This window comes from Natator depressus, chromosome 6, assembly GCF_965152275.1.
Source record: "Natator depressus isolate rNatDep1 chromosome 6, rNatDep2.hap1, whole genome shotgun sequence".
Taxonomy (NCBI): domain Eukaryota; kingdom Metazoa; phylum Chordata; order Testudines; family Cheloniidae; genus Natator; species Natator depressus.
In genome coordinates this window covers 104,084,920-104,100,469 of record NC_134239.1, presented here as the reverse complement: position 1 = coordinate 104,100,469, position 15,550 = coordinate 104,084,920, and the positions used below count along the sequence as shown (strand labels likewise).

General features: G+C 40.8%; 1 protein-coding gene across 1 annotated transcript in view; it reads left to right on the top strand.

The window, feature by feature from the left end:
• The window catches only part of CLMN (calmin), a 103,710-nt gene that overhangs the window by 75,776 nt on the left and 12,384 nt on the right, over positions 1–15,550 (top strand). Inside the window, exons 6-12 of the mRNA XM_074956181.1 lie at positions 3,215–3,405; positions 5,585–5,778; positions 6,685–6,767; positions 8,269–9,636; positions 10,571–10,752; positions 11,646–11,706; positions 13,855–13,922. Of these exons, the coding sequence (XP_074812282.1) occupies positions 3,215–3,405; positions 5,585–5,778; positions 6,685–6,767; positions 8,269–9,636; positions 10,571–10,752; positions 11,646–11,706; positions 13,855–13,922 (2,147 nt within the window). The remainder of the gene's footprint in view (positions 1–3,214; positions 3,406–5,584; positions 5,779–6,684; positions 6,768–8,268; positions 9,637–10,570; positions 10,753–11,645; positions 11,707–13,854; positions 13,923–15,550) is intronic.

Sequence of the window (15,550 nt, the reverse complement as noted above, 5' to 3'; positions counted from 1 at the left end):
GACTTGTCTACATTACGGGGGCTACAATGGCATATTCCGTCACTGTAGGAACTGCACCTCTCTGAGTGATAGTAACTAGGTCAATGTCAACATTCTTCCATCAACCTAGCCTTGTCTATACCAGGGGTTAGATCAACACAGCTGCAGTACTCAGCATTGTGATTCACGCCCCTGAGTGACGTAGCTTTATTGATCTAAATTTTTAGTGTAGACCAGGCCTAAGGCAGATGGTAAAGTTAATGTTGACCCGAAATGAAACACTTTGTTCTGCTTGAATGATTTTTCTCTGTGTAGTGCACTTCAGGTCGTGCATGTGCTCCGAGCACCCGGAACTGGACATTTTTCCCTAGCAGTATTCATCTGGTCCACACATGCACCCCCACTTTCCTCCTCCTCTACAATGTAGGGACAACGGGGGCTGCCAGAGTACTGCCATCTTAGTTCCTTCTCACCTCTTGTGATCTGAGATGGAGCGTCAGTGTCCATGCTGATTTCTTCAGGTTCTCTCTGCAAATAGTTTCTTTTAAAAAAATGTCTATGTTTAGTTTTGTTTTTTAATATACTTACTTAGGATAGTTTTAGGGGTTTGGTTCCCTCTGAACATATAGATTGCCTGTATATTGGCCTGAAGAAGGCAGGAGAGGCCCCACTTCTTCAGTCCTGGGTGGTTCCGAGACTTCCACCCCTCTTTTGGCTCAGAGAGACTCTGGAGAGCAGAGTCAGGATAGACAAGTGGGAGGGAAAACAGGGACTTCCCCAACAGCAAGAGGCAAGGTTCCCCTTCCAAGCCCTCTGAGAAGAGGCAGAAGTCCACATTCCAAACCAAGTCATTGGAGCTTCATGCTCCACAGCGGGATGGTCTGGTACTGGGAGGGACCATACTGGGATTTCTTTGAAGGGCAAGACTGCAGCACCTTCCAGTACCAGGGTTGGAACTTGGGCACCAAAATCTACAAAATCAGTGCTGCTGGTGCCATCTGCCTCAGTGACTTGGGTTACAGAAATGACTTCATCAACTTTGGCTTGTTTCTTGGCTCCAGATGATCTCTTGGTGTTCCTGGAACCAGAATCCCCTCCGCTTTCCAGAGCCCAGCACCAAGTACTGAGACCTCAGCTAGTACTGAGCTCCCTACGGTATCTCTCTTCACCCCCAACCTTGAGTAGCAGTTAAGCCAGACTTGCACCGGTACCATCAACTAGAAGAGGCAGGTTGTGGCCATCTCCTCCAGTACCCAGAGCTCCTCCACTGGATCTGCAATCCAAATCCTCGAGTTGGAAAGGACTATGACTGATGCCCATCTCCAGAATATGCCCTGAAGGGTTCCTAGAAATCGTTAAACAATATGTCAGGAATCTTCAGCATATTTCACCTTTTAACTGAGAATTAGGGAAGGATTTACCACACCAACCCACTCATGCTTCATCTGAGGGCATGGTGTTTGGATGGAAGTTGTAGTTCGAAAAGCCTATTTGGCTGATGACTATAAGTTCCCCCGAGATTACACCTGCCAGCCCTCAGCACCTTTCATCCACCGGTAGTTACCTATTCTGTTTTTTCTCACCCCGTAATTTTTCCACTTCTTCAAGAGTGGCTAAACCTGTACCAGCCTGGGACTTTAACTTTTTTGATCATCCCTGACTAAGTTGCCATTCAAGCCTCTAGATTCCTGTCTGCTACTTCTCTCTATGAAGGTAGAATTTTCAGTTGCTATCACTTTGGCCAGGAGAGTTAGGGAATATCGGGGGCTCCTGGCAGACCCCCCTCTCAATACAGTTTTTCTCAAGGGTGAAGTATCCATGAGACTGCATCCAAAGTTCTTTCTGAAGGTGGTGTTGGACTTTCATCTTAACCAAAGTATCCAGCTACTGGTGCTTTATCCTAAACCTCACTGTATCAGGGAAGAAGTAGTGTGACTCTCAATGGACATGCCTAGAACTCTTGCCTTTTACCTCCCAAAGGACAAAATCATTTCGTAAGTCTCCTAGGCTCTCTGTATCATTGGTGGAACAAATGAAAAGAGAGGCCATTTTCTCCCTGAGGCTGGCATAATGGATCTCAGGATGCATCCTACTCTGCCATGAGATGAACAATATCCCCCTCAAAGGCAATGTGAGAACACATTTGACAAGAGCTCAGGCAGCATGAGTAGTTTCCCTTAAAGATGTCCCTACTACTGACATCTAAAGAGCAGCAGCCTGGAGTTCTGTTCACACCTTTGCTAGACAATATGCACTGCTGGAAGCAGCTGTTTCTGATGCTACTTTGGGCAGGGCAGTTCAGTCTGCAATCTGTTGTGTCATAGGATTTCAGGCACCCATCTCCTTGAAAGAGATACTCTTTGTGCACTGCACGTAGGAACAATCACTTGAAGGACCAGTTACTCACCTTGTTGCCACTTGAGTTCTTTGGCATTTGCAGTGTACTACCCACCCTCTTTCCCCACTGCCTGTTCACCATCTACCTGGAACTGGTGGCAGAGAGGGAACTAAGATGGCAGTGGTCTGGCAGCCTCCTTTATCTCCATGGTGTGGAGTGTGGGGAGATCATGCATGGCCCAGATGAACACTGCTAGAGAAAAATTTCTGGCTCTGGATGCATGGAGCACATGCACAACCTGAAGTGCACTATTATGCATATGGACAGCACATCTTGAAGAACTCATTATTAAAAAGCAAAGTAACCCATCCCCTCTGCTTAGCATTTCATTTAGATTTTCTCAACAGGAAATTCTACCAAAGTCTACCTTTTCCAACAGAAATCTTTTATTTCAATGAAAACGCATTTTCCCACAGAACAATTTTTTTGTTTTAAAATTTTCAACCAGGCCTGTGAACTAATATCTATATCCTTGCCAGACCTGAGCTCTGTGTAACCTTGAAAGCTTGTTTCTTGGACCAACAGAAGTTGGTCAAATAAAAGATATTACCTCACCCACTTTCTCTCTAATACCGACATGGCTACAACACCACTGCATGAATCCTTTCCCATCAGTCTTAACATCTCTGTTGAGACTGCCAACAAGGGTGCTGCTAGTTAGGTCTGTTCTGGTCGGTGTAGTTGTTGCTGAATTCTTTAATGCACAGACCTATAATTAGACTGTTAACTGAATTTCAGAGGAAACAAAAGAGTTACTTTTCCTGAAAGCAGGATTTATGGATGATTGAATGTCTGTATCGAATTGAAATACCTTGTGGTTTACCTTTTTCAATGCAGATTAAAGAACTGACAGGCAACCTCAATAGGAACTCCTCCTCGTCCAGCCTGTCATCTGGGCCCAGCGGGGCTGACTCAGACACATCTCACCCGAGCACTCCTAATATAGAGAGAAGCATGTCTGTTTCAGTGAAGGATCAGCGAAAAGCAATCAGAGCCCTTTTAACCTGGGTTCAAAGGAAAACCAGAAAGTAAGCCAACCTCCTTTTGGTAGCTTAGAAGAGTCTCCATTTTACCAGCTGCAAATGGGTTTGTTTCTGAGGTTGAAACTAATTTCCCTCTGTAGTCCATGGGAGGAATCTATGACAATAACACATGCTGTAGGATCTTCCTTGTTTTAGTGTGTTCAGGTTTAGAGTGAACACTTTATATTTTGGGTGAGATCTTCAGTGGTTTAAATTGACTGACTGACTTAAACTGGCAGAATATCAGGCCCTGTATCTTCCTTATTTCACGCAGGGGCGGATTAGGATGTTATGGGGCCCTGAACCAGAGCAAGTGGGGGCCCCTCCCCACCCCTTCTACCTGCAGTCCTCCCGCATCTCTCCCACCCTCCAGCCAGGAAGTGGGGTTGGGGTGCGGGGACTTGCCCCGCTCTGCCCGCCCAACGCTCCTGCCACTCCCTGGAGCGACTCTGCGTCCACTCCCTGCAAGCCTCTGCGTCCCATCCCTGCACTCCGTCCAGAGCACCGGGTGGGGGGATGGAGTGGGGCAAGCCCGTGTCCCAACCCTGCTCCCTGGCTGGAGCAGCAGGGAGGGGTAAAGCGGGGCAAGCCCCCAAGTCCTGTATCCGCTCCCTGGCTGGAGTGTTGGAGGAGGCAGAGCTCAGGGGCTCCCATTTTTCAGGGCCCCCCGAATTGGCTGGGGCCCCTGGGCATGGGCCCCGTTGGCCCAGTAACTAATCCACCACTGATTTCACGATATTGTGCATTATATGTTAACTGCAATCAGTATGCTTGGCAGTATGCAAGACACGGATGCAGACTCATTCCCTGTCCTGAGGTGCTTGCAATCTGAGTGTTTTGTGTAAATCAAAAGATTAGATATAAATGAAGGATTAAAAACTTCCTTGAACTTTGGTGACATTTGCATCTTAATCTGACCTTAGCATCTCAAGATACTCTGTAATAAAACTAGGTTATGATTTAAAATGAAATATTACTGACAGGGACAATGTCAAGTAGTTTAGCCCAAAAATATTAATTAGTGTAAAATTGTTATAGTGCAGAGGTCTCTTCTGGATTTTTCATATAGTCCCACTGAATCATAAAGAAATGGTAAAGAAAAAGTCAGAGTTTATATAAGGCATATGGGTCAAAATTCACTTACATTAATTTGGGTATTAGGGATTGACATGTACAAATCTTTGCTGTACACAAGGGAACACTTGGGCCCACATTGCAAATGCAAAATTAAAAGGTCAGTTCTAAAAATCTTTTCCCTTGGACCACATCCATCCCTGATGAAACTCCAGGGAAGTCAGTGGAATTGAACCAGGGATGAATTTGGCCTGTTGTTTCGTGATCAGCTGCTGCCAATCCAGACAGCAGAGAAAGAACAAGTTAATGAATAAATCCTATTTCTAGAACTAAGACGCTGACCAATACCATTGATAACTGCGGAGTACCAATGAGGAAACGATAAACAAGGCAATCAAAGGCTATAGTGTTTTTTCAGTGCCCCTCAGAAATACAGTTTGGAAAGAAATCAGTGGTTGGGAAATGAATCATTTATAGCTTCCATAGAAAGAAACAGCAAAGTACAATGATAGTGAAAACTTGGTTGTAGCATTTTAAACCATGAATCTTTCAGAACTCTCTGTCTTTGTGGTATTTCATTTTTGTTCTTGTGAAAATGCAAAAGTTGTCAAATGTGGATTTTTTTTTTTAATCCTGCATGGCATAAATTTCTATACTTAAGGCCAAGTATACACAAAATGTGACTCATTTATGATAGATTTTAACATGCTTATGTGTTGGCCCCTTTCCCATACTATGGCATTAAAACACTATCGCAAAGTAAAATCAGTAATTACTCAGACATTTGGTTTTGTAAATGTTAAATACGGTTGCTAAGTACTTGTGGGTTTTGTTTTTGTTAACTACTTCCTATAAGCAGGTTGATCTAAGTTGGTAGCCAAACTGTTGGCTCAACTTACAGTGAATCTTTATATTGTATGAAAGCGTTTCCTACTGTCCTAAAGCCAAGAAACTCTCTCCTGTAATGACTACAGCGAGACAACTTTACTTATAATTCAGGAGTTTTAGAAGGTGGCAGTGCTTTTGTTGTGGGGTGGTGGTGGTGGTGGTGGTTGTTGTTTTTAATATATATTTCTACAATATATATTTGTTTTGTTTTTTTAAAATGTAGATATGGTGTTGCAGTTCAAGATTTTGCCAGCAGTTGGCGGAGTGGCCTTGCTTTCTTAGCTATAATAAAAGCAATCAATTCCAACTTGGTAGACATGAAGCGAGCTTTGGAGAAATCAGCCCGGGAAAACTTAGAGGATGCTTTCAGCATAGCACAAGATAAACTTGGTGTTCCTAGACTTCTGGAGCCAGAAGGTAACACATTCACAGCAGCCTTCCTTGGTGCATCTGTCAAATAATTAAAAACTTATGACTCTTTATTTTTATTGCAATAGTTCCCATTAGCTTTAGTCAGTATTGGGTCCCCATTTTGCTGGGTACTGTACAAAAGCAGTCCTTGTCCCAAAGTACTTACAATCTAAAAAGACAAAATGAGCAAAGGGCGGGATAAAGGGATCCAGTACATGAGCAAAATGATCAGGAGGATGGTAGGCATACGTCTTGCTAGCTCCAGTTATTTTCTCTCTGTTCCTTTTTTTAAATTGTCCTTGCTTATTCTAAAATTCCATTTTTCCTTTTTGCCTATTTTGAATTGTCTTAAATTTAGTTTTAAATTTTCCTTGCCTCTTCCATTTTTTTTCTACTTGAGTAAATGAAACTTCTACTGTAATACCTGTCCATAGTCTGTCTGATTCAAGCCTAAATTGAAGTTGGGCCTCGATCCTGCAATTGATGGCAAGTGGGCAGATGCCTGCGTGCAAGTGGTACCCATTTAGAGGAATAGAATATCCCTGGCTTTCTCACTGGAAACAAATCACTGCCTGTCACTCAGCAAAACCACTTGCTGGTGAAAGAGCAGCACTGTCAGGCTGCGATGGGAATATCCTAAGAAGGGTGACCCTGACCTAGGACTTATTTGAGTTTGGGGAGCAGGGGAAGGGTATTAAAGTGGAGGAGACTGAGGCATCCTCTGGGTTCCATCAACAATTAAGAGGATTCTGCCTTCTCTCCTCAAAAATTAAATAAAATAATAAGTCTGGGTTTTCATAAGAATGTTTCTACCTTGAATCCTAAAAGTAGGATATGCCTCTGAAGGCCCATTTCTATGCAAGTCCTCTTTCAGTATTTAAGAGTCCAGTGCTTTGTGTTTTTTCTCCACAGATATAATGGTTGAGTCACCTGATGAACAATCGATTATGACGTATGTGGCACAATTTCTGGAGCATTTCCAAGAGATAGAAGGGGTACGCTTTTCTTTCATAAAGTAGCATTTTCATAATTTATCATGGCATCCTTGAGGAAGTCAGATATGTGTTCTCATTTTTACCTTCAGAACTATTACAAACAATTTATTTCAAGTGGTTTAAAAGCCATATCATATTTTAGTGATTCCTGTTCTGTCTGTCTGATCCGATACCTTAGGTTTTAAGTTGGGGCCATTAAACTGCTTTGGAGAAAACAAGACTCAATCCAAACATTAAACCCAAAGCTGTTTTACAAAAGTTAGGATCAATTCAAATAAGTACTACCCCACTTCTCTCTCATCCCTGAACCTTAATGGGCTTTATCCTTGTGCTAAAATCTACCCCCGGATTTTAGACAATTTGGCAGACTTTGTTGGACTGGTTTCTGTCTTCAAATCTCATGAGATCTGAGCTCAGATTGGTGATGTTGCTCAAAAGACATAGTACCAGATTCAAGACCGCAGAGGTGAAATAATGGTCCTACTGAAGTCAGTGGAAAAAACTTCAATTGACTTCAGTGGGACCATGATTTCACTACAGACCTTACCTTTGATAAGGGGCCAGTTTGGAATTTATGGGACAGAGCTGGTAGATAAGCACACTTCATGTGTGGGATGGAGAGGGCCTTCTGGGGCTCTGGTAGAGGAGTTTGTAGTGGAACAGAGGAAAGGAAATTAAAGGATGGGAGTCATTCAAAGAGCTGAAAAGAATGAGAGCGAAGTAGGAACTGGGGAGATCACATTTAGATCTGTATAAGCAGCCAGACATTTCAGGGCTTATCTGAACCTCAGACCTCTTGAGGTTGGTCATCACTAATTTAAATTACACCTTTTTGGTATGAAAAGGAGATTCCAAGGATGTTTGTTCCCCACGAGAAGCAGGATGATAGTTTTCTTGTTTTTCCTCAAGTAGCATACAGATAAAAATGCAGCTCTTACACATTCAAGTTACTTTGCTACTAGTTTTCTTCAGATTTATGTTTAATAAAGTCTCCAGTTGCATTATTCATGCTACTTATGTTTTACACCATCAATTTTTAAGGTTCGTTAATTGTATTTTATGAGTGAGAAAAAAACCCTCAAATTTCTTCGTACTTTTCAGATAAACTGCCCAGCTCAGACTGTAAATAAAAAAATCAGACTAGCAGATCAATATGATCTACAATAGATTTAGTGGACTCTTGGGTTTATTTTACTCCAGTTTCTGTATTTAATATATATTTAAAGCAGCTATCCCCATAGAGGCCGCATGGAGAGGTGAATTGAATTAATGATTGAGAACTGGGATCTCCGAATTCTAATCTGGCTGTGCCAGGGACTTGCTCTGTGGCCTTGTACACTTTAACTTTGTTAATTCAGTTTCCTGACTTACGAAATGGGACAATCATTACTTGATTAGTTCAAAGGATGATGTAAGGGTTGATTGATTACTCTTTCTATAGCAATTTGAAAATGTAAAGTGATATGTAAATTACTGTTTAATGTTATATCATCCTTTACAGGAAGATTTTTCGGATCCTGATAAGAAAATCCCAGTTGAAGCCACACATGTCCATATCAAAGACACACCTTCAGAACAAGAGGGCAAGATCTTGATATTGAATGAAAATGGAGAATGTACGTACACTGTTAACCATGAAAGGAGCCACTCTCCTCCTACAAAGGTTTGTGTCCACGATTTGCCCGAGGAACTCCAGTCAGAAATTGCACATGAAGAACTTAATGACAAATTGAATCAACCGTTACCAGATCATTCACAGGGAGTCTCAGAGGAGTCATTGGTTTTGTTGTCTGCAGAAGAACTTCAGAGGCCTACCTCTTTGCAGATTACAGGATCTATCAGTTTTGACTCCAGTTCCTCTTGGGAAGTTCTTAGTGATAAACTGATTCAGAATGAAGGGAGCATATCTGATGATCAACTGAAACAGAATGATGACCTTTCAGCAACTGTTTTGACTGATCAGAAAAATGCTGCTGACACAGTTGATTCAGAATCATTTTCTAAAAAAGAATTTACCATAAAGATGTCTCCTGAATGCAACAATGAAATTAAGGACTCACTAGTCAACGAAACATGGGATAGTTGTTCTTTGAGCCCATTATCTCAGACTTCAGATGCACATACAAATGAACCAACAAATCTAGTAGAAAACACTGAACCCATAACTTCAACTTTTCTACAGGAAAATGCTTCCAAAGAAGAGGATATACGTAAATATGTTTCGTGTCTACTAGATGAAGAAATATCTAAACTTCCAGATGGGTATGAACATCTAAAACAATCACCTGTTTTTCAGACAGTACAAGATACCAGTTGTTTACCCAAGGATTCTGATCTCAAAGGTCAAATGGAAATATCTTTGTCCTGCAAATCTGAAAATTCAACCCCACCAGTTACAAAAATTCCTGAGAATCTTGATATTCATAGTGAAGGTGGATCTTCAGCTAAAATGTCACCAAATTCTTTAAAAGTTTCTGTAATTCCACATGATCTTTTCTACTATCCACATTACAATGTTCCCATATCAGCAGTTTTGGAAGCTTTTGCTAAGCCTAGTCCTGCCTCTTATGTTTCTGAAAACAGCAAAATCTGTGGTGAGCTATCAATGAATTATTTGCATGAAGGGGAGCCATTGGTACTAAACAATGAAGGAGGCATTCTGGAGCCACGTCTGCAAACCAACCTGAGTGTCTCTCCAGCAGAAATGGATGTTGAGGACACGGAAGAGGAGAAAGTGGATCCTGACAGTCCCACTAAGTCCTTCTCTGAAAAAGTACAGGCTGCCCTAACAGGAACGAATGTAGAACTCAAGGAAGACACCAGTATATCCACAAACTCTCAAGATTCTACAAATCCAGAAAATCCTGAGGTACTCATCTTGATTTTTAAATTTCAGCCATCTACTTTCTTGTATAAGTTGGCCCCAACACCTTAATTTTACTACAAGACTTTTGAATAATTGTAGTAAATATGCTATGTCTGTTCTCCCAAAACATTGTTTACCACTGCCCTCTGCTGGATGGAATGTCAGATTGGCTCATGTGTGATGATGTTCTCATAACAGCTGCAGGCAATATAATATGAGCCCTAATACTACTACCTAAATGAGAATTTTTCATGGGATACCACCAGCATTTAAAATAACTGTCTAATGTGTCTGTCTAGCTGACATTGTGATCATATTGGCTTATAAACCTTCTGTCATTGGGATGGCTCCTAGGTATTACAGCTGTTGCTGTTGAGGGCCAACGGCATGCTTGCTATACACAACATACAAGTGAAGACAATTCCTGCCCTAAAGCGCATAAATCTAAGGGCCTGCACCTGCAAACACTCACACACTTGAGTAACTTTACTCACACAAGTAGTCATATTAACTTGTCTAATCACACGAGTAAAGTTAAGGCTTGTACCAGCTATACTGTTATAATTACGCTGGTATAGTTAAAGTGATACACCAATCTAATTCACTATGTGGACACACTTATTCTGAAGTGATCCTTTCCAGGGGCCATGTTGTGCCATGATTTCTTATACAAAATTCCACTTTGCAAGAAATGAGGAGTTTTATTTAAGAACTGGTAGCATGATGTAGCCCTATGTGCCCCATTCAACATTTAAGCAACAACTTGCTTTCTAAGAAGCACTATTTTTTTTTATCCTGTTGAGTGAGATCTTTATGCATTAAATGCAATTCATTGCTATGGAGAGCAAACTAGACATTAGACATCTGAAAGCTGGGTTATGGCAGAGCTGTATTATTTTTGTCATTGTCTAATGGAAAATCTCTCTCTTTAAAACAGGTCACGGTAGACCAGTTGGAGGATACATCGTCAGCAATGTTGAGATCAGAAATAAGCAGTAAAAGGAAGGAAAAAAAGAAAAATGTGATCCAAGCAGAAAACTTTCAGACTTTAGAAACGGGGACTTCACAGTTACCTGATAAACAAAAAGAAGAAATCACTGGTTATCAGGAGTTTTCCAGGTAACTAATTGACTTTTATAGAGTCTTCAATATGCCTTGATGTGAAATTGTTTTTCAGTAGTATGTTTCTGAACAAATCTCATTTAGCTAGTACATGTTATCCCCACTGGGCTTGTCTATGTTACACTCACAAACATGTTGGGGGAACCAGTAACAATGTGACATTGTCATTACACAACTGGGTTTGTCTACACATGCAAAGCCAAACAGATTCCTAAACATGTTTAACACACAACTGTGCTGTACTTATAGTGGAGGGAAAACCACTGACACTGTGTCCACTGTACTACTTTAATGGTTGATGTCCCAAATTATATCTATACATATATGATTGAAACATTCAGCTAACTCTCACTCCTGTTTCTTTTGAATATTAGTTTAGGTGCAAGGGAATATATTTGAACAAAAATGGATTTGTGCTCATTTTGGTGAAGAGTTTAATCAGAGCTGCAACAAACTCAACAGAAATCCACTTCCAGAATCCCATTAACTCAGTTTCTCCAAGCTTTTTAACCACCATTCTAATACCTTTCATGATAAAATAAGTTCAAAAAAGAAAACAGAGCACAAATGGTAACAGTTTGGGGATATAGTCTCACTTCAAGCTAATGGGGTTTGTGCACCTTCAACACCTATCAAGATATTGCTTTTCAGAAATAATTCAAAGTGGGAATGTCGCTAGTTTTTCATACCATGGCCAGATTTTCCAAAGCAGCCTCTGAAATTGCACCTGAACATTTTGTGTGCATAAAAACATGGATTTGAATGTGTATTTGAGGTTTTGCGTATCCTGAAGATGACGTACATAAAATTGCAGGGGCATCTGTTGAGGTCAAAGCCCCTGTGAAAATTTGGTTCTGTGAAATTAAAGTTTATTTTTATTTACTTTGCAGGGTTAGCTACAGCGACTCCAGTGTTTACCTCCGAAAAAGGATGCCTAATCCCACTGAAAAGGTTAGTATGAGGAAAAATGTAGTGTCTCCCATTCACTACTTCTAATTATCTCCTAAAATCACAGACCTTGTAAATGGTAGACTGCTAATTATAAAAAGTAATTATATGTGATTGCTCAAACACAACCAAATATAAACCTGTTGATTAAATGAAAGTCATAGAATTTCAGGTTTAAGCACTAAGACATTAGGAATAAATAAAAGCTTTAAAGGAAAACACAAACAATTTTTAATCAAACCTTTCAGAGTGGTAGCCGTGTTAGTCTGTATCAGCAAAAACAACTAGGAGTACTTTGTGGCACCTTAGAGACTAACAAATGTATTTGGGCATAAGCTTTCATGGGCTAAAACCCACTTCATCAGATGCATGGAGTGGAAAATACAGTAGGCAGGTATATATACACAGTACATGAAAAGATGGGAGTTGCCTTACCAAGTGGGGGTTCAGTGCTAACGAGACAATTCAATTAAAGTGGAAGTGGGCTATTCTCAACAGTAGAATACCAAGGGAGGAAAAATCACTTTTGTAGTGGTAATGAGGGCAATGTAATCAGGGTGGCCTGTTTCAAATAGTTGACAAGAAGGTGTGAGTAACAATAGGGGGAAATTAGTATGGGGAAATTATTTTTTGTAGTGACTCATCTACTCCCAGTCTTTATTCAGGCCTAATTTGATGGTGTCCAGTTTGCAAATTAATTCCAGTTCTGCAGTTTCTCGTTGGAGTCTGTCTTTGAAGTCTAGGGAGATTGAAGTGTTCTCCAACTGGTTTTGAATGTTATAATTCGTGACATCTGATTTGTGTCCATTTATTCTTTTGCATAGAGACTGTCCAGTTTGGCCAATGTACATGGCAGAGGGGCATTGCTGGCACATGATGGCATATATCACATTGGTAGATGTGCAGGTGAACGAGCCCCTGATGGTGTGGCTGATGTGGTTAGGTCCTATGATGGTGTCCCTTGAATAGTATTTGGACAGAGTTGGCAACTGGGTTTGTTGCAGGGGTTTGTTACCAGCAACTACACACCACACAACAAAAACACTACCCAGGAACCTATCCCATCTTTTTATGTACTGTGTATATATACCTGCCTACTGTATTTTCCACTCCATGCATCTGATGAAGTGGGTTTTAGCCCACAAAAGCTTATGCCCAAATAAATTTAAGTCTCTAAGGTGCCACAAGTACTCCTCGTTGTTTTTAATCAAACCTTGTGTCGTTAAGAATATCCACAAAGGAATGTCTAATCATGCAATTATACAAATTATAATTTGGGGACTACATTGTAATTTCAATATTTCTGAAGCAGTCAGTGACTCGACACTTCACTGAGGCTGCAATTCTTTGCATAGTGAGTTTTCTTTAATTCTGCAGTGACACTTTCTGCTTTCAGTAAATAGCAAGGAACATGATGTATGCTCTGTATCTTATGTGCAGTAGCCTCCCAATACCTCATTTGTGACCCGTCCTGCAAATTGCTGAGCATTTCATAAGTACCTCACAGGATTGGGTTTATTGGTTCAAACCTGCACTGCTTGTTGCATCGTGCCACTTGACTGATGGCTCAGTCCTACGCCACTGAAATTAATAGCACAATAGAACACAGTGGTAGACATGGTTTGTCTTGTTCTCTCAAGAGATGTTCATTACCTCACTGGGCCCTAGATTGATGTATGTGGCACAGAGAGGCAATAGGTGATGTTGTAGCTGCATTTCACATTTTTGGACTGGAACTGTGGCTCTCCCAAACACAAGGTGAAATCCAGACCTTCCTGAAGTCAATAGGAATTTTGCCATTGATTTCAGTGGAGCCAGGATTTAATGCACACACTTCATCCATAAAGCTCAGTGACTCAAAGTGTGTGCAAGCAAAGAGGATTTCACCCACTGTGAATACAAAATATTGGAAACAGCAATGTCTGTGACTGTTTGTGTTTCACTATTGTTGATATCACAGGCATTATTGCTTCCAATATTTTGCAACGGGAATGTATTAGAAGCCAAATCTCATTTTGTTTGAGTAAAATTTAGAAAGATTTTTGTACATAACTTAAAATCAGCTGCTGTCTTTGTCGCTGTCTTTGATGTTTGTTTAAGAGCCATTTGACTTTTTTCATTGTATTTTTGTTTATAAATATGTAATTTTAGGAATACATTAGTGAAAACAAACAGAAGAACACAGATGTGAATGAAAGCACAAATCTGTTAATTATCAGGTGGGTAGTGTCTTTTTTCATGGCATCCAAGACTTCTAGAATCTTGTACATGCGTTCTAAAGTGAGATTCAGAACTATTCTGCAGTGGTTGAGACTGATGTACACTTTAGAAAACTATAGGCACTGGCAGGGAATAGGATTCAACACAACTCCTCACAGGTCTGAAGTACAAACTTTGGTCAGTATAGATATATAGTAGCAGATTGTTAGCCTTGGCTAGATCTTTACACATAGCAAGGGAGACTTAGAGCTGTGTTAATTGGGCAGCTGAGGATTCCCCCATGAGCCAACAGAATACCACATTTGGTGGGGGGACATTCCAGGGCAAGGAAAGAATGGGAGAGGGTAGAATTAAAATGTGATGTGTTCTAATGATCCTGGGCCAGTGGTCCCTAGGAGACTGTTACAGCCAGTGCATGGCCTTGTCTGTCCTGGGACGACTTTGCAGGAGTGCAGCTACAGTGTAGATAAGGCCTCTACTTGAGGCCAAAGGGGGTTTTGCATTGACTTGAGTGGAGCCAGAATTTGGCTCATAATTAGTGGTTACAGGAGTTAATTACGGAAAACATGCAAAAATGCTATTGGAAACAGGAGTGTCCAGTTCTCACTTACATGATTGATAGCGCCAGACCTTCTGAAAATGGTGTAAACAACATACCACATTATGACTGTTTGCAAAACTAGCATGAAACTCACTGCCTTTGATATCCAGTCAGATTTTCAGTAAGAAGAATGAAAGCAAATCTGCAGAATTACTTCAAAAACAAAAGAGAACATAGGGATATATTTCATTGAAAAACTGGCAAATTTATTCAAAGTTAAAATTTAAAAAGAACCACACTGAAGAAGATGCTGTGTTCACATTAGTAAAATGTGGATGGTTTGCTGTCTCTGCTGATTTAATTATGGCACTTTGAAGATGGAAAGCTCCATCTAAGTTGCAAGTGGTGGTGGTGTTTTGAATTACAGGACCCAGTGAAATCTCCCAGTTTGCAAAACATAGACTTTAAGGTCAGAAGGGACCATTATGATCGCAGGCCACAGAATCTCACCCACCCACTCCTGTAACAAACCCCTAATCTATGTCTGAGCTATTGAAGTCCTCAAATCGTGGTTTAAAGCCTTCAAGGTGCAGAGAATCCTCCAGCAAGTGACCCGAGTCCCATGCTGCAGAGGAAGTTACCTGGATTACTTTTTTTCCCTTTCTTAAAAATAGGAACTATGTTAGCAATTCTCCAGTCATACGGTACAACCCCTGAGTTTACAGATTCATTAAAAATTCTTGCTAATGGGCTTGCAATTTCATGTGCCAGTTTCTTTAATATTCTTGGATGAAGATTATCTGGGCCCCCCGATTTAGTCCCATTAAGCTATTTGAGTTTGGCTTCTACCTCGGATGTGGTAATATCTACCTCCATATCCTCATTCCCATTTGTCATCCTACCATTATCCCTAAGCTCCTCATTAGCCTCATTAAAGACTGAGGCAAAGTATTTGTTTAGATATTGGGCCATGCCTAGATTATCCTTAACCTCAACTCCATCCTCAGTGTTTAGCGGTCCCACTTCTTCTTTCTTTGTTTTCTTCTTATTTATATGGCTATAGAACCTTTTACTATTGGTTTTAAT